At 42.6% G+C, this 27,709-nt stretch overlaps 1 protein-coding gene across 3 annotated transcripts; it reads right to left on the bottom strand.

Annotated features, from left to right (window-relative positions):
- Window positions 1-1,187: 1,187 nt before the first annotated feature.
- LOC101327668 (cathepsin G-like) lies at window positions 1,188-27,703 on the bottom strand. 3 transcript variants are annotated; one of them, XM_019924111.3, is made up of 9 exons: window positions 17,520-27,695; window positions 16,446-16,633; window positions 13,848-14,198; window positions 13,240-13,355; window positions 12,355-12,502; window positions 11,775-11,907; window positions 11,372-11,626; window positions 10,529-10,924; window positions 1,221-9,388 (listed from the first exon to the last, which is right to left on the bottom strand). In XM_019924111.3, the coding sequence occupies exons 4-8, from the start codon at window positions 13,292-13,294 to the stop codon at window positions 10,763-10,765; spliced, it is 753 nt and encodes a 250-aa protein (XP_019779670.2). In that variant the 5' UTR covers window positions 13,295-13,355; window positions 13,848-14,198; window positions 16,446-16,633; window positions 17,520-27,695; the 3' UTR covers window positions 1,221-9,388; window positions 10,529-10,762. The 3 variants fall into 3 exon arrangements, with proteins under 3 accessions (XP_073656701.1, XP_019779670.2, XP_073656700.1); XM_073800600.1 differs by lacking the exon at window positions 10,529-10,924 and having other exon boundaries at window positions 1,188-9,388; window positions 16,446-27,703; XM_073800599.1 differs by lacking the exons at window positions 16,446-16,633; window positions 17,520-27,695 and having other exon boundaries at window positions 13,848-16,420.
- Between the last annotated feature and the right edge of the window lie 6 nt (window positions 27,704-27,709).

The following is a 27,709-nucleotide window of genomic DNA, read 5'->3' on the forward strand; positions in this document are numbered from 1 at the left end:
AAATTATACAGTACAGTATGTTGCCTAAAATAACTTGACTTTATACTAAAGATTAGCTTATGACTGATACATCAATATTATATTCAAATAATAGATTTCTGAAGTCACATAGCTTAAAACCGTGCTTTTAACACGTCAAGGTAACTGTAAAGAATCAGCTGGGAAGTTCTTCTCTGTTCATCAAAATGGCAATTACTCCTCGCAGTGTGACATTTCCCACCTGAATTTTTGTAGTTTCCATAATCTTGAATAATCACTGAACACATGTCAAAGCAACTGATATGCAGAAATGCTTTGGTAAATTTGATCATTCTTCTATAGCTATTTCTTGCCAGAAACTCATTTGCCTAACATTCAGTGTAAGTCATTTATCAACAAAATTTTAATCAATAATACATCTTTGAAATTACTCAGTCATTTTTCCTATATTTGCTCCCACCTAGCCATAGGAATTCTCTCTTGCTTGTATGTTCTGGGGGAAAACAGTCTCATTGTTAAATGTTTGCATTGGCAGGTGGAAAGAATACTTGACGATGGAGGGGGGAGGAGAGAGCTGTGGAAGAACCCTCGTCCAGCCCTTCCTCTCTGTGACATTTACTTAGAGCCCCAGAGCAGCGCCCAGGTCAGGACTCAGTCCCCAGGAAACTCCCAGGGCAGACCCACTCTCCTCTAAGCCTCTCCCTGCCAGTCAGCACTTCCAAGGCAGCTCTCTGCCTCCAGCGGCCCTGCCAGAAACATTTCTACAGACCTCACCGTGCTCACCTCCAGAGGACAATTCCCTTCATGACCATCCCAGAAGCCACTTCCACCACCTCTCACAGCTCAGCATCCTCCCCTGATAAGTAAACCGCAGCAGCAGAGCTTTGGCAAGAAACCATTTTGCACACCAAAAACTAGAGGAAAAGAGCACAACTCCTCCCACTTTCTTTCTCCACTTTCCACCCCTGTGCCTTGGAAGCCCTACTGACTTGTCTGGAAAGTCACAAAACCATGGCAAGCTAATGGACAGAAACCCCACCGGGAACTTCTCTCCTGACCCCATAGCTCAGGCAGACTTCCGGTCCCCCAGAGGCCTGGTGCCTGTGCCCTGGGGCAGAGCGTCAGAGTCAGGAGAAGCTAGCCACTGGCGATTTGTCATAACTATAGCAACATCACAGAAGTGAGGTCTGGTAACCTTGATAATGGTTGTCTGAGTTTGTCTGGGAAATGGTAGGTGCCTCAGGAGAAAGCCACCTGAACCTCGGGTTGGAGAAGAGAGGGCAGCCTAGGACTGCCTAAGGAAATGTCTTTCTTATAGAAATGTGAAAAAACTCTCAGAAGTGGATGAAATCTTCCAAATACATTGTGAACCATTTCAAGATTTTAGTTGGCATGACTCCCAGAACAACTAAAATACCCATTAGTCTGATACCCATCAAGATTGCTTTTTCGCCAGCAGTACCACTCCTGGGCATATATCCAGACAAAACTCTAATCCTAAAAGATACCTGCACTCCTATGTTCATAGCAGCACTATTCACAATAGGCAAGACATGGTAGCAACCTAAATGTCCATCAACAGATGAATGGATAAAGAAGATGTGGTGCACGTATACAATAGAATACCACTTGTTCTTTTTTATGACTGAAATAGCACCATTTGCAGTAACATGGATGCAACTAGAGTTTATCATACTAAGTGAAATAAGTCAGAAAATGAAAGACAAAAACCATATGATATCACTTATATGTGAAATCTAAAATATGACACAGATGAACCTATCTACGAAAGAGAAACAGACTCAAACATAGAGAACATACTTGTGATTGCCAAGGGGGAGGGGGTTGGGGGAGGGGTGGAGTGGGAAGTTGGGCTTAGCAGATGTAAGATATTATATATGGAATGGATGAACAGCAAGGTCCTACTGTGTAGCACAGAGAGAACTACATGCAGTATCGTATGATTAACCATTATGAAAAAGAATATTTTTTAAAAATAATGTATTTATGTATAACTGAATCACTTTGCTGTACAAAAGAAATTAACACAACATTGTAAATCAGCTATACTTCAATTAAAAAAATAGGGCTTCCCTGGTGGTGCAGTGGTTGAGAATCTGCCTGCTAATGCAGGGGACACGGGTTCGAGCCCTGGTCTGGGAAGATCCCACATGCCGTGGAGCAACTAGGCCCGTGAGCCACAACTACTGAGCCTGCGTGTCTGGAGCCTGTGCTCCGCAACAAGAAAGGCCGCGATAGTGAGTGGCCCCCGCTCGCCACAACTAGAGAAATCCCTCGCACAGAAACAAAGACCCAACACAGCCAAAAATAAACTAATTAATTAATTTTAAAAAATAAGATTGCTTTTTCAAGTTTCCACCGAATTTTCAGAGGTATAATTTTCCCAGGCTACATTACAATCCACGGTTTTGTTGTGGATTATTTGTTGTGGATACAAAACATTACTAAACCGTTTTGACATCCGTAAATTTAACAGGCCTGTCTCCAAACACTCCCCCCCCGCAGTATCCCACACTCACTTTGCCCTGGCGGGAGCAGATCAGATGACTCCACTGACTAGCCACTGGCTCTGCCGGCTCAGGGACCTTCCTGAGTTACAAGCCCTGGGACGGTACTACGGGTTCCCAGAAAGACAAGACTCTTTTGCGCTCCTCACCTTCTGTCCCAGTGAGCCGCAGTCAACACGAAGTTGTCTTATGCCGGGAAACCCCTACATCTGCTCCAGTCTTGTTTGTTGTCATAGAAACATACAGAGACCATGTAGGGTGGGGCTTGCGGTCTGGTCTTTCTGCCTCATTTGATCTCTCCTGAAAGAGAAAATTTCCCTGGATCTCTCTGTTCATAGGAAACAGGACGGGCACTGCCTGGTGACCTAAAACAATGGGATGTCCAGAGGATAGTCTGCAGTGGTCTTCAGGGACTCAGCACAATGAGATGGGGGCTCCAGGCTTCCCTGGGCAGCATGGCGGGCTGGCAGCATGACCTGTTTCCTTGCTTAGCTCTTAACTCCCTGTAGAGATGAGGAGCTCAGCCCTTGTTCTGGAGCACTTCAAATACATGTGAAGGGGAAGGGATCTGTCTTCCAGATAAACCATCTAGAAGACCTGGAAATAAATCTCTCTGACCTATCCTGGTTATTTCTTTGTCCCTGAGATTTTCAGACCCCCTGTGTCCTGCTTACTTCCAGGTGAGACTGGTTTCTAAACCCTGAAAATTTGAGCTCATGGAGCGGAATGCTCTGGCTTCTTTCTCCCCCATCATGAGTCAGGCACATAGTAAATGTCCCACAAATACTTGTTGGATAAGTGAATGAACAGTCCCCCAAATTGCTTTTGGTCCTAATGCAGCCTGAACCTCAGCACAGGTTTATCTTTTTAAGGAATTTAGCCATCAAGATAAAGAGGAACACCTGTACAGGATTAGAAATCAGAGTGAGGTTGGGAAATGGGAGGAGGGGGCCTGGGTGGAAGCCAGCTTCCATTAGGGCCATGATCAGTGGTGAGGCAACACTGAGAGGCCCACTTAGGTTCTGGATATATCTGCCCTGGTGGAGCAGGGTGCCTCAAGAAAGTGGGGAGAGTGAGAAGGTGACATCTAGGAAACAGTGTAAGATAGCTCTTTCATTCTTGGTCTAGACAGTAGCTCTTGGGATAGAGCAACCCACTCTTAGCTTTGGAGAATGGGAAGTTATAAGCCTCATTTTCAGCTTTCCCTCCACACCAGGATCCTGTGCCATCCTAATTATAAGTAACTTTCCATGTGCCAAGGTGTGACCTATGGAGAGGAGAAGACCCACCAGGTCTCCGTGGGAGTCTTTCCTGTAATCTGTGCACTATATACCCAGTGGCAGGTCTGGGGTTTAGCGAATTTCTGGGAACGGACTGAGGCAAGGAACAATCATAGCAATAGTCTTGCTGGGGCACTGGGGAAGTGCTGCTGCTGGAATAAGCCAGGCCTCTGAGGACAGGGAGAGTCACTTACCTCTTTCAGCCCTGGAGGTAGGAGATTGGCCACTAAGCACAGGAGCAGCAGCATATTCTCTGAAAAGCTGAGCAGGCCTGAAGTGGCATGTGGTTTCTCCTTCCAGGTTTTTGCAATCCTGAGTTTCAAAGGGCAGGCTCAGGGCCCACCAATTTACTCCTGGTTCTACTGATTCTCAAGACATGAGCTTTCATCAGAAAAGTCTGTATGGGCCCTTGGTAGTCAGCATGATCACGTTCACCTAGAGAAAATCCTGAACTCTGAATGGAGGAAGGGCTTTGGGGGGTTTGGGCATTAATCAGAAATGGTGTCCCCTTCCTCTAAGTTCAATCCTCCAAGAGCATAAATCTGACGCCACCATGCTTTTTGTTTGTCATCAGGTAACTGTCTACTCCCCAGAAAAAAAAAACCAAAAAAGCATACAACTATCCAATTATACTCTTTGCAGAGCTTCGGAGTTTTTTTTGATAGCTGAAGAGGTTTTCTGTCGTTGTTCTAAATGCAAAAGTACCAAGAAAAAGTCTTTCCTAAAACACATTAGCCAAGAGCCTAGCCATCCATCAATTTCTTGGTAGTTTCAGGCAACTGCAAACTGTTGGGGAAGGGGGTGAGGACCAGAGATTGAGGATGAAGTGGAGGTGGGGTATTGATGAGAGTACCAGGAAGATGAGGTGATGACAGAATAGGAGAGTTTAAGAAGAGGGGTTTGACAGACAAATGCACCTGAGTTTATTGTGTGGTCCAGTTCCAGGTAGCCCTTATAAAGCCAGTATTATTCTCAACTTGTTGATATTTCAAAGGTTTAAAAGACCCCAATATTAAAGTAGTTGGGAAGCATCAGGTAGAGACAGAAAGAGGATAAACAAACTTTGTCATTCATTCTAAGTTTTCCAGGTCACTCCTCTCCCACCTGGCCCAGGTAATCTGGGCTCCAGGGAAGACCATGATGTGGGCAAATGTTCTGCCCCCCAAGGCTCCTTGCTCCTGGTGAGGAACCAGGCATATTTGCTCACGCAGTTCTCTGCACACAGGTGCTTAGAGTTGTCAGCCTTTAGAAGGGCAAGTTCCAAGCTATGATTCTACTTAGAATACAGGCAATCAGCCAGACAGTTTAGATTACTTCTATCTGTTCTTTTATAATTTAGTACAGATATGAGAAGACTTCTAGAATCTTATCTCAAACTGAACATAAGGTTTAAGCTGTTTTTGCATCATTGGCTCAGTCATTACCCACAAGGTAGAACATATATCTTCTCATTTTCATTCTCTGCCTCAAGAATGACAGTTCCTTAAAGAGGATGTATTGCCTCTTACCTTTGATAATTTACCTCTCCTCCCCACCGCCAATTTGCAAACCACAAGTATGCTCAGCAATGTTGCAGTAACTTATTAAATAACTGTGTTGACACACTGGTCTTTAACGCACCTATAAACTATTATTTATGATGTTTGGGAAGTACAGAAAATCAACGATGATAGACTATAATTTTAGCCCAAAGGAGGTGTTTATCATTTTAACGAATCTTGTCACATGGAACCATGGGAGTTTTCACAGTTTCTGCAGCTGGTTTCCTGTGCATATGGCAGTGCTCTCACATTTTTCTGATAGGCAGTTTTCCTCTGAGCTATTTGGACCCCACCTTGGACTACACTTCCACCCCACACATGGCTCAGGCCTCCCTTCTTCCAGGGTTCCCCACGGATGCACGTAATAGTGATCAGCCGTTGTCTCTGCTCTCCTTCCACTCCCCTCCTCCTCCTATCTCACCTGACCCACAGCTAGCTCTGCTGCACAGACCCAGGGCAAAAGGCACCTGTGTCTGAGCTTAGCGATCCTTCCAGAAGAGCAGCTGGCTGCTCTTGTGAAGTTAACACTAACAAATTTGTAATTGCTTCAGAACTTTTCAGTGAACAGAAGGAAAAAAGGAAGAAGGAAAACGAACAGGGTGTCAGATGTGTGGGACACTACATGCAACATATGTTTAGGGAGTCCCAGAAGCAGGGGAGACGGTTGAAAATTTCACAATATTGATGGAAAAAAACAAACAAACCCTGAAGCATTAATGTTCAAAACCAAGAAGCTCAGTGAACTCCAAGTAGGATAAAGTATCATAGAAGAATGGGCAAGATTTCCCCCATGCCTCCTTCCCTTCTCTCCTAGATCTCATCATTTTATTTCCAATCCAGCCCTCTCTTCAGATAGCACCTCTGGCTCATTCTCTCCCACAGCTGCTCCTTCTGTGTTATGTCCACATGTCAGAAGCGCTGGGATGGAGCTACTTCTGGGGTCTATGACATCATTCAGACATGGGGCCTCTTCTCCTTGATCTAGAAAGCTAAGTGCTCTTAAGGGAAAAGTAGCTTCAACAGTGCTGTCCATGTGCAGAAGAGGTAGCTGACCACTTTCTCCAAATAACATCTTCTACCATTAGGGCTTTTTTCAATTGAATTGCAAAAGATTCTTTTTTTTAATTACTGTTTAAATTACTAATTAAATTATGTGGTAAAATATACCTAATGGAAAATTTACCTATTAACCAATTTTAAGTGTGCAGTTCAATGGCATTAAGTACATGCACATCGTTGTGCAACCTTCACCGTTAACCATCTTAAGAAATTTTTCACCTTCCCAAATTGAAACTCTGAACCCACTAAACAGTAACTCCCCATTACCCTTTCCCCCTAGCCCCTGGGAATCACCATTCTACTTTGTGTCGCTATGAATTTGCAAGAGATTCTTAAATAAATGCAAGAGTCTTGAGCACGGTCATATCATCAGTCTTATACCTCATTTATCACTTACACCTTAATAGGTAGTAGACAAAACCTATACAAATGGAGACTGTAAGAAAAGAAGAAGGGACGAAGGGAGAGCTGGGGAGGGGGCAAGTCATCACAAACAAGCCTGCCTGAATTCATCCTTCTGCCCCTGACCACCAAATTGAAGCCAAGGTTCCTCCTACCTTTTCCTGAATGTACAGGTACGCTAGAGAGGCCTAACGCTCCATACTTTTGGCCATTTTGTAAGCTAAAGAAAGAAATGAGAAGCAAATTTCCTCATCTGGGTGGAGTATCGATGGCATCTGGGACAACTGAAAGATGCCTGAAGCCTGGGGAGGGCCTCTGTTCTTGTTTTCAAGGAAAGAAGAGCCCCAGTTAAAAGTGACTGCCCCCACCTGGGCATCCCCCTCTGGCCTTTCTATAAAACTCACTGTATTGAGAAGAATGGGGATGCAGAGGAAATATTTGCGGAATTGCCTCCAGAAACCACATCCCTCGTCCTGACCCTCAGTGGAGCCACTCCCTAGAGTGGAGGATGGGATCTTCTCCCACTGGTCTGGTATTCTTCATTGCCTGACAGGTGAGTTCGGCATGAGGCTTGAGAACACTCAACTTGTGGCTTGGTCTAGGAGGTCCCAGCCTTAGGCTCTGAGGAGAATTTCCACAAGAGAGGATACAGAGATTCCAGAAGAAACTCAGGTTAGTCAAACACTATCAATTTACTGAGACGTACGGATGACTGGAAAGCCCCAAGGAGAGAGATTTCATTTCAAAGAAACAGATGGGATGACCACTTGGTCCCGTGATACAAATAGATCTAAGAGCAGCAGGCTGAATGGCCCTATGGCCAGAGGGACTGGAAGAGAATACAGTTGAAGAACAGAACATTCTGATTGAGAGAATGCTGGCTGGGAGTTGGGAGACCAGGGTCCAGTTCCTGTGAAGAACACGCCACATGGCTGTGTTGGTCACTACCTGGCCTCGTAGTTTTTAATGGTTAGTGTCTATCAGTGTATTTCAAAATTTTTCTTTCTACAGTCATGAATATTTTCCTTAAGTAAAATTTGGACACATGCCAAATATTTAAAACAGATGCATAGCTCTGATTAAATGGTGTGGGGTAGAGGTTTGATCTCTTTCTTTTCTTTCCCTTCTAGGCAGTTCCACAATTTGAAAACCATGAGACATGATGAAACTCGATGGACAAACAGCTGGTCTACCAGAGCCATCCTGCAGACCATGGGGCACTTGCCGTTTTACCTGGTCTGGGTCTTTTGTCTGCATCAGGATGTGGGTTGTCTTTCCCCCCAGGGATTTGCTGTGGATCGTTTCCTCCTCCATGACGTTTTGGGCACCATGCTTCACAATTATTTGTGGTAGAAAAGGTGAGGTGGGTGCACTCCTACTGGCTCTCATTAGTCATCTGGTCTCTCCTTGCTTGGGAATTTGAAATCTCAGTGATGACTGTCATGCCAGCAAAGGCTTTCACTCTCCAGTGTCAATACCCGGAGGTGAGGTCATTCAGGCCATATCACAGGCTGGATACGACTGAAACACATACTAACAGTCAACGTTGTAATTGTACACTCAAGCACTAACCCGGCAACTTTTCTGGATTGTTGAAATGATATAGAACTTTTCTATACACAAAACAGTGAATCACACTGTAGCCAGAGGAAATTATACTTCTGGAAATTCAGTAGAAACTTGAAAACGTAATCATAAAAGGATATCAGTCTAATGGGTTTTTTAGTTGTTCTGGGGGTCATGCCAACTAAAACCTTGAAATGGTTCATAATGTATTTGGAAGATTTCATCCACTTCTGAGAGTTTTTTCACATTTCTATAAGAAAGACATTTCCTTAGGCAGTCCTAGGCTGCCCTCTCTTCTCCAACCCAAGGTTCAGGTGGCTTTCCCCTGGGGCACCCACCATTTCCCAGACAAACTCAGACAACCATTATCAAGGTTACCAGACCTCACTTCTGTGATGTTGCTATAGTTATGACAAATCGCCAGTGGCTAGCTTCTCCTGACTCTGACGCTCTGCCCCAGGGCACAGGCACCAGGCCTCTGGGGGACCGGAAGTCTGCCTGAGCTATGGGGTCAGGAGAGAAGTTCCCGGTGGGGTTTCTGTCCATGAGCTTGCCATGGTTTTGTGACTTTCCAGACAAGTCAGTAGGGCTTCCAAGGCACAGAGGTGGAAAGTGGAGAAAGAAAGTGGGAGGAGTTGTGCTCTTTTCCTCTAGTTTTTGGTGTGCAAAATGGTTTCTTGCCAAAGCTCTGCTGCTGCGGTTTACTTATCAGGGGAGGATGCTGAGCTGTGAGAGGTGGTGGAAGTGGCTTCTGGGATGGTCATGAAGGGAATTGTCCTCTGGAGGTGAGCACGGTGAGGTCTGTAGAAACGTTTCTGGCAGGGCCGCTGGAGGCAGAGAGCTGCCTTGGAAGTGCTGACTGGCAGGGAGAGGCTTAGAGGAGAGTGGGTCTGCCCTGGGAGTTTCCTGGGGACTGAGTCCTGACCTGGGCGCTGCTCTGGGGCTCTAAGTAAATGTCACAGAGAGGAAGGGCTGGACGAGGGCTCTTCCACAGCTCTCTCCTCCCCACTCCATCGTCAAGTATTCTTTCCACCTGCCAACGCAAACAACTAACAATGAGATTGTTTTCCCCCAGAACATACAAGCAAGAGAGAATTCCTATGGCTAGGTGGGAGCAAATATAGGAAAAATGACTGAGTAATTTCAAAGATGTATTATTGATTAAAATTTTGTTGATAAATGACTTACACTGAATGTTAGGCAAATGAGTTTCTGGCAAGAAATAGCTATAAAAGAATGATCAAATTTACCAAAGCATTTCTGCATATCAGTTGCTTTGACATGTGTTCATTGATTATTCAAGATTACGGAAACTACAAAAATTCAGGTGGGAAATGTCACACTGCGAGGAGTAATTACCATTTTGATGAACAGAGAAGAACTTCCCAGCTGATTCTTTACAGTTACCTTGACGTGTTAAAAGCACGGTTTTAAACTATGTGACTTCAGAAATCTATTATTTGAATATAATATTGATGTATCAGTCATAAGCTAATCTTTAGTATAAAGTCAAGTTATTTTAGGCAACATACTGTATTGTATAATTTTAGAGTAACGAAACCAGAAGGAGACCCTCATCACATTGAAAATGAGAACATTGGTCTATAGTACAGTCAGGGCTGGTATGGGTAAAGGTTTCAGAAACTCTGGCTGTCCATAGACACTCGGGTTGCTCCCATCTCTTGGGCATTATGAATAGCACAGCTTTGATATGGGTGTTTTGTTAGATATTTTTAAGAAAGTAAATTATTTTTTTTCGTCTAGTACTTGTATGGATTGATTTTTTTACATTTAGATCTGTGATCCCATCTGAGTGTTATTTCGGATTATGATGAGAAGTATGGACCCAACTTTATCTTTTTTCCCCAATGATTCTCTATTTTGTTTCAATGTCGTCTATTAAAAGTTAATTGTTTCTCAGTGATTTGAGAATTGTTAACCATATGTTCAATTGGGCAATGTATGGAACTTCAATTCTCCCTTTGATCTGCCTGTCCTACCCACGCCAGTGGCACACAGTTTTGGCGTACACTTTAATACCTAAAGGAGAGTCTCTGGTAGGGTGGAGAATAAGGAGCCTTACTCTGGGAAGAGATAGGTCCTTCCATCACTCCCCAGAGCGGGTGGAGGGGAGATGGAGGAATGCATGGCTTGGAGGAGAGAAGAAGCTCACCCTGACTCCCAGGATGGGGGCGACGGGGATTCACTTGTCCTGGGGAAGAGACCCCATTTTCCTGGAGGAGCTCACACTCAGTCCTGGCACACATTTGCTGTGTATTGAATCATGTTTAATGAACAAATGAGGAATCGGTTATTTCCACTCTAGATGTGGATGTTTATTAAGGCTCTGGGAACCGCCCTGGATCTGGGCTCTGCCCCAGAGAAGGGGAGTCAGTGACAGGGGGTGTCACTCCAGCCCCCACTCTTTGAAGCGTCTCATCGTTCTCCGTATCCAGGGCAGGAAGCTGGAAATCCTGGTGAAGACTGCTGGAGGAGTCCCAAACCTGTTTCCGTAGGAGACGATGCCCTGGGCCACGTTGTTACACAGAAGGGGGCCACCGGAGTCCCCCTGTGGGCAAGCAGAGGAAGGGACACTAAGCCGGGCCTCCATTCTCCAGGCCTCCCCGCTCCTGAGGCCCTAGGGCCCACCCTCAGAGAAGACAGGCGTGGGTGGGCTCCTTCCACTGCTGGCTGTGTGTGAGATGGGAGGGTGAGGGGCAGCAGAAGTCGAGCTTCTGGATTTTTCCATCACTGGGCTTCAGCCCTGGCTATGGTTATTCTCCAGAACAACCCAGGTCAAGGTACCTTCACCGGCCCCAGGAAAACGCTGCACATGTACGCCCTGTGTCTGGTGCACCTGCTATTCCCCCAGAGACCAGATTGACGGGGAAAAGTCCCCCAACTCACTCTGCTCTGGGCCCCAGACTGAGGCCATGGGGATGTAGTCTGTCCCCATTGCCCAGTCTGCCCACGTCCCTTTGTCTCGGACAGTGTCGGCAGTTGCCCGTGGTCTTACCAGGAAGGCGGATTTCCTCTCTCTTGGGTCGCCCACACAAATCTGTGTTCGGCCAGTGTAGAACATGAAGCGTCTACTGCACTCCCCATTCCTCTGCACTGTCAGCTGCACGTCTTGGAGCGTGTCTGTTCTCCTGTTCAGGCCGAGAAGGCCCCAGCCGGCCACGGTGCACAGGGTCCCAGGACTCAGCCTGTCCTGGGTCTGCGGCAGAGCCACCGGCCTCACAGCTCGATTACGTCTGACTCTGCTTCTCAGCTGGCAGGAAGCGTGCAGGCACTCAGGGACTGTCTATGCCATGCTCACCCCATGCCTACCACCACCCTGGGAGTCTGCTCGGCTTCCCCCTCCCTGGTCCCCCAAGCTGGGAGGGAGCCGCCCGGGTGAAGTACCAGAGGGTCGGTACCTGCAGTAACATGATGTCATTCTGGTTCTGCTGATTGTACCCGGGGTGGGGGATGGCTCTGAGCACCGGTATGCGCTGCTGAGTCCTTTCCAACCTCCTGATGTTGTGGGCCCCCAGGATGACACTTATTTGTCTGCAAAGGAAAGGGAGCCTAGAAGTAGGTCTGAGCTGCAGGAACTGCACTCCCCGATGCAGGTCACGTGACAGCCCAGGGTGGCGAGACATCAGCCAAGGGAGGTGGGGACAGGAGGGCTCTGGCACTGGGCTCTATGCCCTTGGTCTCCACAGCCCTGATCTGGGGGTGGTGGGAAACCCAGCGACCTTATATTTGGCCTCCCCTACAATAAAAAAGGAGCTTGAATTCATATTTTGAGCCCCAATGTGTGCCTTCCATCTCCCCATCTTGCTCTTTTTGATCAGGTCCTCCTTTCTCCCCATTTACAATGGCCTGCTCCCTGCTCCCCAAGCCCTAGCGGCTCTTTTTCACCCCTTTATTGCTAGAACCCTGCTTTCAATGGCTCCTCTCATGAAATCTTCTGGACCTGCTCTGCTGGTGCCCAGAAGCCCCTTAGTGACTCACCTTCCAAAGCAGTGAGCTGCTGTCATCACAAAGTCTTCTCGCACCAGAAATCCCCCACAAGTGGTCAGACCCACTGGTGTCTGGATCTGAACATATGCCATGTAAGGGTGGGAATGGGGCCTGGCCTCTTGGCCTCCGATGATCTGCCCTGGAAGGAAGGATTAGGCACTTATCTCTGCACTGACAGGTGTGTGGGCTTCGGCTTGGTGGCTCCAGAAATGTTAGAAGATGGCGAGGCAGGAGAGGTGCTACACGGGCCGGAGAAGCTGGTGGTTCATGAGAACTGGGTCTGCAGGGCACCAGCCTTGGGGGAGGCTCCAGGAGTCTGCAGGAAACGCCGCTGGCTCCCCATCCCAGCCTCAGCTCCCTCCCACCTCCCCAGAAGGCAAGGCCAGCTGCAGCCTCCCATAATGAGGAAGGTTCCTCTGCTGTGGGGATGGCAGATCCGGAGCCCTCTGAGCAGCCTCTCCCTGCAGTCCCGTGGTACTTTCTTCCTCAGGGGGTCTCCAGATCCCTGTGAGTCCAGCTCACGGCCAGCTCATGAATTTAAGGCTCTAAGGATGAGCCGGCGGGCCTGCTATTGCTGTATCTTTATCTCCTAGGCTCTGCCACAGGAGCTGCAGAATGAGTTCAGAGAGCGTGTTTATATAGCAAGTAGTACGTGCCAGCACGACTCCAGGAATTTTATGTACACTAAGTCATTTAACTCTCATGTCAGCTCTCTGAGGTAGGCCTGACATAATTCCTGTTTTATAGATGATGGAGCTGAGGAACTCTGAACTCATACAAGCTGCCCAATGATACAGGGTTAGGAAGTGCCTGAGTGGTCTGGCTCCAGAGTCTATGGGATGGTGTCGGTCTCTGAGGATGGGGACGGTCACTCACCTGCCCTAGCCCTGGGAGGCAGGAGAAGGACCACCAGGAGCAGGAGTGGCTGCATCGTCCTGGGAAGTCTGCCCAGTCAGTTGCTGCTGGTCTTCCTCCTGCCAGACTTTGAGCCCCTGAAAGAGGAAGGAAGGGTGAGGGTGGGGGCTTGAGAATTCGCATTCCCATTCTCCTGCTGCTGTGCTAGGTTTCATCACCCAAGGCTGCCCAAGAGGCTTGCCCACTAACTGCCAGTGATGTGGGGGAAGACAGTAACCCAAGGCTTCAGCGCAATATCCCGCACAGCTGCTGAGTCATTGCTGGCCGCGGAAATGGGAACCCAAGGCAACAGGGATGGGGACCGGGTCACTGTGTCCCAGAACCTCAAACCCACCGAATTCAATAATCCCTACAAGCATCAAAGCTGGGAGCTCTCTATTTCCTCCTTCCTCTCCCTCATTGACTGGAGCCTGCATGTCTTCACCCTTTGGCCTTAGCCCCCTGTTGAGACCCTTGCTGCTCCCACTTCTTTCTAGAAGTTGTCATGCAGATTGAGTAGCTCTCTCTCCTGAGTGTGTGGAGGGCACCGCCAGAGAAAGGAAAGGGAAGAATGAGGCTCTGCCACTGACCATTATGCTGTCAGGTCACTTGAGCCCCAGCAAACTCTCAGTGAAATCCTGACACTGTGGACGACTTCTGTTCTCCTGCTTCCTACTCAAGGCAAAGGCCTTTATGTCCCAGAAGGTTCTCTGCATGCAGAAAAGGCCTAGTGACTTGATTTTGTTGCAAGCCATCAGACCCTGGTGGAAAAACATCTCAAATCCTATTCATCCATGGTATAAGAGTCCCATCAACTTAATCCCATCTCTGCCCCGGGGGTGATAGCTCCTAAGAAGGAGGTACGTCACTGCTGTGCTCCCTGTAACACATGAAGAAGTGGACCCAGGCATTCATCACTGAGAGAAAGGCACGGCAGAGTCCTGCAGAGAAACACAAGGGGTTGTGAGACAGTTTTCACAATACTTCAAAGTTTCTCTGTTGGCATAGAAAGCACTACAATATAGTAAAATTTTTGCAAAAGTATCAGAATTGAAAGCTAATACAATTCTCAGTCTTCCATGGATTATGATAAGCCCACTTGAAAATGTTATAAAAGTTAAGGATCCTCTCCCTATATATAAATATACACAGGTTATAGCTTATTTTCAGAGCTGCCAAGAACTTAATCCTTCCTCTAATGCACGGTTTATGACTGCAACCTCATGAAATTTCTTCATGCATCTGAAAAGTAATATGCAGAAAACAGGGAAAAAGAAACGAAAATAGTATAACAGCTTTATTAGTGCCTTAGCATCTGGGTAATTTTAATTTATTGTTAATTAACGTTTTACAACACTTTATTTTATTTTAAAAACTTTAATGTAAATTTTTTACAAAGTAAAGGATAAAGAGTAGCATGCGAAGAAATGGGAGTCAAATATATATGCTCCCAATGATCTTAATAGAGATGTGGATAAGGGATTTCATTAACAGTGACTAGGATTTCATGCCGATCTTCCCACCAAAAACAACCGAAAGAAACCTGTTTAAAATGGCTAAAAACCTTAAAAGCCTTGAAGAAATGCAAATGTAGGAGTGAATACCAGGCCCAAACTGAAGGAATAATGGGTGTCCAGTTAGACAGTTACTACTGTTCTGTGGAAATTTGCTGAACCCACAAAATTCAAATTTCTGTTTTAATGAGCATATAAAGTGAGAGGTATAGAAATCAAAGAGGGAGGAGATATGGGGATATATGTATATGTATAGCTGATTCACTTTGTTATAAAGCAGAACCTAACACACCACTGTAAAGCAATTATACTCCAATAAAGATGTTAAAAAAATAAAAAATAAATAAAATTTAAAAAATAAAAGAAATTAAAAAAAAAACAAATCAAAGACCAAGACCCACACAAGCAGGTCTAGTCAAACCCTCCTCACAACAAGCTGGGAACTGAAAAGTTTACACACTCAAAGTAACAAAGAAGAGTTAATGGGCAAGTGCTTGCATGTAATTTCATGAAAGATGGAAATAGTACTGGACTTTCATGGACTCTCATACCTTGAACTTCGATTAATGTTGTTATGGACTGTTTGCTAAAGTACCTGGCAAAATCAAATGCAAATGTAGAGGAAATTCACTTAATTCCAGTGTTTGAATTACACCTAAATATCGTTTTTCAAGTACAATGACAAGCATATAGTCAAATATAAACAGATCAACAAGCAAGCAAAGATATAAGACACCATGACTAATAAACAATAGATAAGAGAAAAAATACTTTAATTATTGGGATAATACTATTAGTAAAATAAAATATAGATTGCAAAAAACATTATGCTGAAATAAAAACAAGCTTTAAAAGCACTCCCATGTTATGTCATAATTCTAGTTATTACTTTAAAATGTATATCTCAGAAATTACTAAATTTCCTTGTCAATTGCATTATTATGAACTTTCACCAAATCTTTAACCGTAGTCATTTTTAAGTCTTTTGTCATTTACAGACAGTTCTGGGTGTACTCTGACGCTTTTGCAAATATGTTCCTATAAAAGGGTTTCATCTTCAAGGAATTCATGGAAAAGACTCTGACAAGTACAGGTTTCTGGTAACTGACTATACTGCTGAACTGAATGAATAAGCATTTTCAGAACTCTAACGGAAAGCTGATGAATTCATAAAAGTGCTAACAAAAGATCAAGATGAAAAAAAATTAATTACACGGGACTGAGTGAACTGATGAGGATGATTATAATTTTTGTGACTTTCTGTTTGAATAATAAACAAAAATCTCACAAGGACTCAGAGGCAAAAAATATACAAATCAATTTTTACTGCAAAGTAAAGGAGCTGTTCCAGTGGAGGATTCCTGGACTGAATGTCAATATTATGACATAGTGTGTTTCATGTTTGGTAATTGCAATCATTATTGCTTTTGTTGTGGTCATCCATTTACAATGCTTGGTGTCAGTTTATTTACCTCTTGTAAAAATAAAATACAGTGTGTGTGTGTGTGTGAAAAAGAAAAAAGCACTCCAGGGAACATTAACCTTAAAAAAATGACATCTGAAAAAGACCTAAATACAACTTCTAAAAGTGAGAAATATGAAAACACCAAAATTAAAGTCACAGTGAATAAAGTTAATAACAGATTAGACAAAGATGAAAATAGAATTACTAACCTGAAATAGCTCAGAAAGAATTGTCAAGAATAGAGCACAGGGCTTCCCTGGTGGTGCAGTGATTGAGAGTCCGCCTGCCGATGCAGGGGACATGGGTTCGTGCCCCGGTCCAGGAGGATCCCACATGCTGCAGAGCGGCTGGGCCCGTGAGCCATGGCCGCTGAGCTTGCGCGTCCGGAGCCTGTGCTCTGCAACGGGAGAGGCCACAGCGGTGAGAGGCCAGCGTACCGCAAAAAAAAAAAAAAAAAAAAATAGAGCACAGACAGGCATAAAGATAAAAATATAGAAAACAGTAGAATTAGAAGGTTGAACATATGTTGAATTAAAGTTCTAGAAGAAGAGAGACAGAATGGGGGAGAAAAGTAATATATAGTGAGATAGTGGTTGAGATTTTGTTAAAACTGATGACAAAAATGCAGTTAGAGGTTAAAAAATACCAATAAATCTCAAGCAGAATACAGAAGAGAAATCTATACCTAGAAATCAATATTATAAAGAAACAGCAGAAATCTTAAGGACGAGTAGAGTAAAATAGATTACACACTTTCAAATGAATGGCAGAGCAAAGGGAGAATTTTCAACACCAGCAGTGAGTGGATGCTACTCAGGAAGAAATGTCTTCATAGTCATTCGAGAAGATTTTAAAGTACATCTTATAAATTGATTAGTAATGTTATAGAAGTTATGAATAGCTGATGAAAAAACGAACACATATAGAACATCTTACTCAACAAAGGCAGATTAAACACTTTACAAGCACATATAGATGTTGACCATAGATTAGACCATAGAGTAGGTCTCAAAAATGTTTAAAGGATTAAAATGATGCATCATTTTTCATAGACCACAATGAGTTTAAGTTAGAATTTCATAACAAGAATATGAGCAGAAAATCCTTATATTTTTAAAACTAACAAAATAGACTGCTAAATACAGAGGATCCTTGAACAACAGGCATTTGAAATGGACAGTTCCACTTACACATGGCTTTTTCTCAGTAGTAAACACTAGAGTACTACACTACCCATTGTTGGTAGCAAAACCACAGAACAGAGGACCAACTATAAGTTATACCTGGATTTTCCACTAGGTGAAGTGCCGATGCCCCTAAACTCCCACGCTGTTCAAGGGCCAAATGAATCATGAGTAAAAACATAATGGAAACAAAAAATGAGTTCAAAATGATTAATAATGATGAAAATAATTTATAGTAAAATTTGTTGAGTATATGTGAATAAAGATGAAACTTGACTATTTAACACTATACCTCAAATTAATTAATTTAAAGGTAAAAACTTAAAACTTTGGATATAGGAGAATTTCTTTATACATTTAACATTGGGAAAACAATTTTATACAAAATATACAAAGCACTAACCATCAATAATAATGCATAAATTGATCTACATTAAATGTTTGTTATGTATATACGAATAAAGATGAAATTCTGATTGCACAGAACACTTATTTTTGAATTATTGAATTTTATTTAATTTATTTTTTTATACAGCAGGTTATTAGTTATCCATTTAATACATATTAAGGTATATATGTCAATCCCAATCTCCCCATTCATCACACCACCAACCCCCGCCACCTTCCCTCCTTGGTGTCCATACGTTTGTTCTCTACATCTGTGTCTGAATTTCTGTCCTGCAAACCAGTCATCTGTACCATTTTTCTAGGTTCCATATATATGCGTTAATATACGATATTTGTTTTTCTCTTTCTGACTTACTTCACTCTGTCTGACAGTATCTAGATTCATCCATGTCTCTGCAAATGACCCAATTTCGTTCCTTTTTATGGCTGAGTCATATTCCATTGTATATATGTACCACATCTTCTTTATCCATTCACATTTAGGTTGCTTCCATGACCTGGCTATTGTAAATAGTGCTGCAATGAACGTTGGGGTGCATGTGTCTTTTTGAATTATGGTTTTCTCTGGGTATATGCCCAGTAGTGGGATTGCTGGGTCATATAGTAATTCTATTTGTAGTTTTTTAAGGAACCACCATACAGTTCTCCCTAGTGGCTGTATCAATTTACATTCCCACCAACAGTGCACGAGGGTTCCCTTTTCTCCACACCCTCTCCATTATTTGTTGTTTGTAGATATTCTGATGATAGCCATTCTGACTAGTATGAGGTGATACCTTACTGTAATTCTGATTTGCATTTCCCTAACAATTAGTGATGTTGAGCAGCTTTTCATGTGCTTCTTGGCCATCTGTATGTCTCTTTTGGAGAGATGTCTATTTAGGTCTTTTGCCCATATTTGGATTAGGTTATTTGTCTTTTTAATATTGAGCTGCATGATCAGTTTATATATTTTGGAGATCAATCCTTTGTCCGTTGATTCATTTGCAAATATTTTCTCCCATTCTGAGGGTTGTCTTTTCATCTTGTTTGTAGTTTCCTTTGCTTTGCAAAAGCTTTTAAGTTTCATTAGGTACCATTTGTTTATTTTTGTTTTTATTTCCATTACACTAGGAGGTGGATCAAAAAAGATCTTGCTGTGATTTATGTCAAAGAGTGTTCTTCCTATGTTTCTCTCTAAGAGTTTTACAGTGTCCAGTCTTATGTTTAGGTCTCTAATCCATTTTGAGTTTATTTTTGTGTATGGTGTTAGACAGTGTTCTAATTTCATTCTTTTACATGTAGCTGTCCAGTTTTCCCAGCATCACTTACTGAAGAGGCTGGCTTTTCTCCACTGTATATCCTTGCCTCCTTTATCATAGATTAGTTGACCATAGGTGCGTGGGTTTATCTCTGGGCTTTCTATCCTGTTCCATTGATCTATGTTTCTGTTTTTGTGCCAGCACCATATTGTCTTGATTACTGTAGCTTTGTAGTATAGTCTGAAGTCAGGAAGTCTGACTCCTCCAGCTCCGTATTTTTCCCTCAAGACTGCTTTGGCTATTGGGTGTCTTTTGTGTCTCTATACAAATTATAAGATTTTTGTTATAGTTCTGTAAAAAATGCCATTGATAATTTGATAGGGATTGCATTGAGTCTGTAGATTGCTTGGGTAGTATAGTCATTTTCACAATATTGATTCGTTCAGTCCAAGAACATGGTATATCTCTCCATCTGTTTGTATCATCTTTAATTTCTTTCATCAGTGTCTTATACTTTTCTGCATACAGGTCTTTTGTCTCCTTAGGTAGGTTTATTCCTAGGTATTTTATTCTTTATGTTGCAATGGTAAATAAGAGTGTTTCCTTAATTTCTCCTTCAGATTTTTCATCATTAGTGTACAGGAATGCAAGAGATTTCTGTGCATTAATTTTGTAACCTGCAACTTACCAAATTCATTGATTAGCTCTAGTAGTTTTCTGGAGGCATCTTTAGGGTTCTCTATGTATAGTATCATGTCATCTACAAACAGTGACAGTTTTACTTCTCCTTTTCCAATTTGTATTCCTTTTATTTCTTCTTCTTCTCTGATTGCCATGGCTAGGACTTCCAAAACTATGTTGAATAATAGTGGTGAGAGTGAACATCCTTGTCTTGTTTCTGATCTTAGAGAAAATACTTTCAGTTTTTCACCATTGAGAATGATGTTTGCTGTGGGTTTGTCATATATGGTCTTTATTATGTTGAGGTAGGTTCCCTCTATGCCCAATTTCTGGAGAGTTTTTATCATAAAAGGGTGTTGAATTGTGTCAAAAGCTTTTTCTGCATCTATTGAGATGATCATATGGTTTTTATCCTTCAATTTGTTAACGTGGTGTATCACATTGATTGATTTGTGTATATGGAAGAATCCTTGCATCCCTGGGATAAATCCCACTTGATCATGGTGTATGATCCTTTTAATGTGTTGTTGGATTCAGTTTGCTAGTATTTTGTTGAGGATTTTTACTTCAATATTCATCAGTGATATTGGTCTGTAATTTTCTTTTTTTGTAGTATCTCTGTCTGGTTTTGGTGTCAGGTGATGGTGGCCTCAGAGAATGAGTTTGGGAGTGTTCCTTCCTCTGCAATTTTTGGGAAGAGTTTGGGAAGGATGGGTATTAGCTCTTCTATAAATATTTGATGTAATTCACCTGTGAAGTCATCTGGTCCTGGGCTTTTGTTTGTTGGAAGAATTTTAATCACAGTGTCAATTTCATTACTTGTGATTGGTCTGTTCATATTTTCTATTTTTTCCTGGTTCAGTTTTGGAAGGTTATACTTTCTAAGGATTTGTCCATTTCTTCCAGGTTGTCAATTTTATTGGCATAGCATTGCTTGTAATAGTCTCTTAGGATGCTTTGTATTTCTGCAGTGTCTGTTGTAACTTCTCCTTTTTCATTTCTAATTTTATTGATTTGAGTCCTCTCCCTCTTTTTCTTGATGAGTCTGGCTAATGGTTTATCAATTTTGTTTATCTTCTCAAAGAACCAGCTTTTAGTTTTATTGATCTTTGCTATTTTCTTGGTTTCTATTTCATTTATTTCTGCTCTGTCTTTATGATTTCTTTCCTTCTGCTAACTTTGGGTTTTGTTTGTTCTTCTTTCTCTAATTCCTTTAGGTGTAAGGTTAGATTGTTCATTTGAGATTTTTCTTATTTCTTGAGGTAGGCTTGTATCGCTGTAAACTTCCCTCTTAGAACTGCTTTTGCTGCATGCCATAGGTTTTGGATTGTCGTGTTTTCATTGTCATTTGTCTCTAGGTATTTTTTGATTTCCTCTTTGATTTATTCAGTGATCTCTTGGTTATTTAGTAACGTATTGTATAGCCTCTATGTGTTTGTGTTTTTTACTTTTTTTTTCCCCTGTAATTGATTTCTGATCTCAAAGCATTGTGGTCAGAAACGATGCTTGATATGATTTCAGGTTTTTTTATTTAGTGACCCAAGATGTGATCTATCCTGGAGAATGTTCCGTGTGCACTTGAGAAAAAAGTGTAATCTGTTGTTATTGGATGGAATGTTCTATACATATTAATTAAATTTATCTGGTCTATTGTTTCATTTAAAGCTTGTGTTTCCTTATTAATTTTCTATTTGGATGATCTGTCCATTGGTGTCAGTGAGGTGTTTAAGTCCCCCACTATTATTGTGTTACTGTCGATTTCCTCTTTTATAGCTGTTAGCAGTTGCCTTAGGTATTGAAGTGCTCCTATGTTGTGTGCATATATATTTATAATTGTTATTTCTTCTTCTTGGATTGATCCCTTGAACATTATGTAGTGTCCTTTGCTGTCTCTTGTAACATTCTTTATTTTAAAGTCTATTTTATCTGATATGAGTATTGCTACTCCAGTTTTCTTTTGATTTCCATTTGCATGGAATATCTTTTTCCATCCCCTCACTTTCAGTCTGAATGTGTCCCTAGGTCTGAAGTGGGTCTCTTGTAGACAGTATGTATATGGGTCTTGTTTTTGTACGCATTCAGCAAGCCTGTGTCTCTTGGTTGGAGCGTTTAATCCATTCACGTTTAGGGTAATTATCAATATGTATGTTCCTATTACCATTTTCTTAATTGTTTTGGGTTTGTTTTTGTAGGTCCTTTTCTCCTCTGTGTTTCCCACTTACAGAAGTTCTTTTAGCATTTGTTGTAGAGCTGGTTTGGTGGTGCAAATTCTCTTAGCTTTTGCTTGTCTGTAAAGCTTTTGATTTCTCCATCAATTCTGAATGAGATCCCTGCTGGGTAGAGTAATCTTGGTTGTAGGTTCTTCCCTTTCATCACTTTCATCACTTTCATCACAGTATGTCATGCCACTCCCTTCTGACTTGTAGAGTTTCTACTGAGAAATCAGCTGTTAACCTTATGGGAGTTCCCTTGTATGTTATTTGTCATTTTTCCCTTGCTTCTTTCAATAATTTTTCTTTGTCTTTAATTTTTGCCAATTTGATTACTATGTGTCTTGGCGTGTTTCTCCTTGGGTTTATCCTGTATGGGAATCCCTGCACTTCCTGGACTTGGGTGGCTATTTCCTTTCCCAAGTTAGGGAAGTTTTCGACTATAATCTCTTCAAATATTTTCTCGGGTCCTTTCTCTCTCTCTTCTCCTTCTGGCACCCCTATAATGTGAATGTTTTTGTGTTTAACATAACATTGTCCTAGAGATCTCTTAGGCTGTCTTCATTTCTTTTCATTCTTTTTTCTTTATTCTGTTCTGCAGCCGTGAATTCCACCATTCTGTCTTCCAGGTCACTTATCCATTCTTCTGCCTCAGTTATTCTGCTATTGATTCCTTCTAGTGTATTTTTCATTTCAGTTATTGTATTGTTCATCTCTGTTTATTTGTTCTTTAATTCTTCTAGGTCTTTGTTAAACATTTCTTTCATCTTCTTGATCTTTGCCTCCATTCTTTATCCAAGGTCCTGGATCATCTTCACTATCATTATTCTGAATTCTTTTTCTGGAAGGTTGCCTATCTCCACTTCATTTAGTTGTTTTCCTGAGGTTTGGTCTTGTTTCTTCATCTGATACGTAGCCCTCTGCCTTTTCATCTTGTCTATCTTCCTGTGGTTGTGGGTTTTTTCCCACAGGCTGCAGGATTGTAGTTCTTCTTGCTTCTGCTGTCTGCCCTCTGGTGGATGAGACTATCCAAGACACTATTGACATAGTGAAAAGTAAAGCCACAGGGTGGGAGAATTAAGAAAGGGTTTATACCTGGGAGATATATGTTTATATATAAATCATATCTATGTTACATTACAGGTCACTGGGAAGCCAATAATTTTGAAATTATACATGGAATTGACAAATATGAGAGTTGCTACTCCAGCTTTCTTTTGGTTTCCATTTGCATGGAATATCTTTTTCCATCGTCTCACTTTCAGTCTGTATGTGTCTCTAGGTCTGAAGTGGGTCTCTTGTTGACAGCATATATATGGGTCTTCTTTTTGTATCCATTCAGCCAGTCTTGTCTTTTGGTGGGAGCATTTAATCCATTTACATTTAAGGTAATTATCGATATGTATGTTCCTATTCCCATTTTCTTAATTGTTTTGGGTTCGTTATTGTAGGTCTTTTCCTTCTCTTGTGTTTCTTGCCTAGAGAAGATCCTTTTGCATTTGTTGTAAATCTGGTTTGGTGGTGCTGAACTCTCTCAGCTTTTGCTTGGCTGTAAAGGTTTTAATTTCTCCATCAAATCTGAATGAGATCCTTGCTGGATAGAGTAATCTTGGTTGTAGGTTTTTCTCCTTCATCACTTTAACCATGTCCTGCCAGTCCCTTCTGGCTTGCAGAGTTTCTGCTGTAAGATCAGCTGTTAACCTTATGGGGATTCCCTTGTGTGTTATTTGTTGTTTTTCCCTTGCTGTTTTTAATATGTTTTCTTTGTATTTAATTTTTGACAGTTTGATTAACATGTGTCTTTGCGTGTTTCTCCTTGGATTTATCCTGTATGGGACTCTGTGCTTCCTGGACTTGATTAACTATTTCCTTTCCTATATTAGGGAAGTTTTCAACTATAATCTCTTCAAGTATTTTCTCAGTCTCTTTTTCTCTTCTTCTTCTGGAACCCTTATAATTCGAATATTGGTGCATTTGATGTTGTCCCAGAGGTCTCTTAGACTGTCCTCATTTCTTTTCATTCTTTCTTCTTTATTCTGCTCTGCAGTAGTTATTTCCACTCTTTTATCTTCCAGATCACTTATCCATTCTTCTGCCTCAGTTATTCTGCTATTGATTCCTTCCAGAGTATTTTTAATTTCATATATTGTGTTGTTCATCATTGCTTGTTTCATCTTTAGTTCTTCTAGGTCCTTGTTAAATGTTTCTTGCATTTTCTCTATTCTATTTCCAAGATTTTGGATCATCTTTACGATCATTATTCTGAATTCTTTTTCAGGTAGACTGCCTATTTCCTCTTCATTTGGTAGGTCTGGTGGGTTTTTATCTTGCTCCTTCATCTGCTGTGTTTTTCTGTCTTCTCATTTTGCTTACCATACTGTGTTTGGGGTCTCCTTTTTGCAGGCTGCAGGTTCGTAGTTCCCGTTGTTTTTGGTGTCTGTCCCCAGTGGCTAAAGTTGGTTCAGTGGGTTGTGTAGGCTTCCTGGTGGAGGGGACTGGTGCCTGTGTTCTAGTGGATGAGGCTGGATCTTGTCTTTCTGGTGGGCAGGTCCATGTCTGGTGGTGTGTTTTGGGGTGTCTGTGGACTTATTATAATTTTAGGCAGCCTCTCTGCTAATGGGTGGCGTTGTGTTCCTGTCCTGCTAGTTGTTTGGCATAGGGTGTCCAGCACTGTATCTGGCTGGTCGTTGAGTGAAGCTGGGTGTTGGTGTTGAGATGGAAATCTCTGGGAGATTTTCACCATTTGATATTACGTGGAGCTGGGAGGTCTCTTGTGGACCAGTGTCCTGAAGTTGGCTCTCCCACCTCAGAGGCACAGCACTAACTCTTGGTTGCAGCAACAAGAGCCTTTCATCCACACGGCTTAGAATAAAAGGGAGAAAAGTAGAAAGAAAGAAAGAGGATAAAAGAAAATAAAATATAGTAAGGTAAAATAAAGTTATTAAAATAAAAAAAGAATTATTAAGAAGGAAACTTTTTTTTAAGTTAAAAAAAAAAAAAACAGATGGATGGAACCCTAGGACAAATGGTGAAAGCAAAGCTATACAGACAAAATCTCACACAGAAGCATACACATACACATTCACAAAAAGAGGAAAAGGGGAAAAAATAATAAATCTTGCTCTCAAAGTCCACCTCCTCAATAGTGCCTCCTGAGATAGTGCCTCCTGAGATAGTGCCTCCTGATTCATTGTCTATTCAGGTATTCCACAGATGCAGGGTACATCAAGTTGATTGTGGAGATTTAATCTGCTGCTCCTGAGGCCTCTGGGAGAGCTTTCCCTTTCTCTTCTTTGTTCGCACAGCTCCCGGGGTTCAGCTTTGGATTTGGCCCCGCCTCTGCGTATACGTCGCTGGAGGGCGTCTGTTCTTCACTCACACAGGACAGGGTTAAAGGAACTGCTGATTCTGGCTCACTCAGGCTGTGAGGAGGGAGGGGTATGGAGTACGGGGTGAGCCTGCGGCAGCAGAGGTCTGCGTGAAGTTGCGCCTGCCTGAGGCGCGCCGTGCGTTCTCCCGGGGAAGTTGTCCCTGGATCCCGGGACCCTGGCAGTGGCGGGCTGCACAGGCTCCCCGGAAGGGGGGTGTGGAGAGTGACCTGTGCTCGCACACAGGCTTCTTGGTGGTGGCAGCAGCAGTCTTAGCGTCTCATGCCCGTCTCTGGGGTCCGCGCTGTTACCTGCAGCTCACACCCGTCTCTGGAGCTTCTTTAAGCAGTGCTCTTAACCCCCTCTCCTTGCGCACCAGGAAACAAAGAGGGAAGAAAAGGTTTCTTGCCTCTTCGGCAGGTCCAGACTGTTCCCCAGACTCCCTCTCAGCTAGGCATGGTGCACTAACCCCCTGCAGCCTGTGCACACACCACCAACCCCAGTCCTCTCCCTGCGCTCCAACAGAAGACTGAGCCTCAGCTCCCAGCCCTGCCCACCCCGGCGGGTGAGCAGACAAGCCTCTCGGGCTGGTGAGTGCTGGTCAGCACCGATCCTCTGTGCGGGAATCTCTCCACCTTGCCCTCTTCCCCCCTGTTGCTGTGCTCTCCTCCGCACCTCCAAAACTTCCCCCTCCACCACCCGCAGTCTCCGCCCACGAAGGGGCTTCCTAGTGTGTGGAAATCTTTCTGCCTTCAAGCTCCCTCCCACTGGTGCAGGTCCCGTCCGTATTCTTTTGTCTCTGTTTATTCTTTTTTCTTTTGCCCTACCCAGGTACGTGAGGAGTTTCTTGCCTTTTGGGAGGTCTGAGGTCTTCTGCCAGCATTCAGTAGGTGTTCTGTAGGAGTTGCTCCACATGTAGATGTACTTCTGATGTATCTGTGGGGAGGAAGGTGATCTCCGCATCTTACCCTTCCACCATCTTCCAAGTGAGTCCAAAGCAATCTTGAGAAAGAAAAATGGAGCTGGAGGAATTAGGCTCCCTGACTTCAGACTATACTACAAAGCTGTAGTCATCAAAACAGTATGGTACTGGCACAAAATAGAAATATAGATCAATGAAACCGGATAGAAAGTGCAGAGAACCCACGCACCTATGGTCACCTAATCTATGACAAAGGAGGCAAGAATATACAATGGAGAAAAGACAGTCTCTTCAATAAGTGGTACCGGGAAAACAGGAGAGCTACATGTAAAAGAATGATATTAGAATACTCCTTAACACCATACACAAAAATAAACACAAAATGGAATAAACCTAAATGTAAGACCAGATGCTATAAACGTCTTAGAGGAAAACATAGGCAGAACACTTTTTGACATACATCACAGCAAGATTTTTTTGACCACCTCCTAGAGTAATGAAAATAAAAACAAAGAAACAAAAAAAACCAAATGGGACTTAATTAAACTTAAAAGCTTTTGCACAGCAAAGGAATCCATAAAGAAAATGAAAAGACAACCTCAGAATAAGAGAAAATATTTGAAAATGAAGCAACTGACAAAGGATTAATCTCCAAAATATACAAACAGCTCATGCAGCTCAATATCAAAAAAACAAACAACCCAATCAGAAAATGGGCAGAAGACCTAAATAGACATTTCTCAAAGAAGACACATAGATGGGCACAAACACATTAAAAGATGCTCACCATCAGTAATTATTAGAGCAATGCAAATCAAAACTACCATGAGGTATCTCCTCACCCTTGTCAGAAAGGCTATCATCAAAAAATCTACAAACAATAAATGCTGAAGAGGGTGTTGAGGAAAGGGAACGTCCTACACTGTAATTGGGAATGTACATTTCTACAGCCACTATGAAAAACAGTGTGGAGGTTCCTTAAAAAACTAAAAATAGAGCTACCATATGATTCTGCAATCCCGCTCCTGGGCATATATCAGGAGAAAACCATAATCTGAAAATATACATCCACCCCAATGTTCATTACAGCACTGTTTACAATAGCCAAGACATGGAATCAAACTAAGTGTCCATTGACAGAAGAATGGATAAAGATGTGGTACATATATACAATGGAATATTAGCCATTAAAAGGAATGAGATAGTGCCATTTGCAGCAACATGGATGGACCTAGGGATTGTCAAACTGAGAGAAGTAAATCAAACAGGAAGGACAGGTATCACCTGTATGCAGACTCTTAAAAAGTGATACAAATGAACTTATTTACAAAACAGAAACAGACTCACAAACTTAGAGAAGGAACTTATGGCTACCAGGAGGGAAGGGTGGGGGGAGGGATGGTTAGGGAGTTTGGGATTGGCATGTAAAACTGCTATGCTTAGGATGGATAACCAACAG

Source organism: Tursiops truncatus, chromosome 2 (genome assembly GCF_011762595.2).
Source record: "Tursiops truncatus isolate mTurTru1 chromosome 2, mTurTru1.mat.Y, whole genome shotgun sequence".
In the NCBI taxonomy this organism is placed as follows: domain Eukaryota; kingdom Metazoa; phylum Chordata; class Mammalia; order Artiodactyla; family Delphinidae; genus Tursiops; species Tursiops truncatus.

Coding starts and splice junctions, on each gene's coding strand:
- LOC101327668 (XM_019924111.3), bottom strand. CDS start 13,294: ATGCAGCCACTCCTGCTCCTGGTGGTCCTTCTCCTGCCTCCCAGGGCT. Junction 12,503..13,239: donor GCCTCCCAGGGCTAGGGCAG/GTGAGTGACCGT, acceptor CCTTCCTTCCAG/GGCAGATCATCGGAGGCCAA. Junction 11,627..11,774: donor ATGACATCATGTTACTGCAG/GTACCGACCCTC, acceptor GCTTCCTGCCAG/CTGAGAAGCAGAGTCAGACG.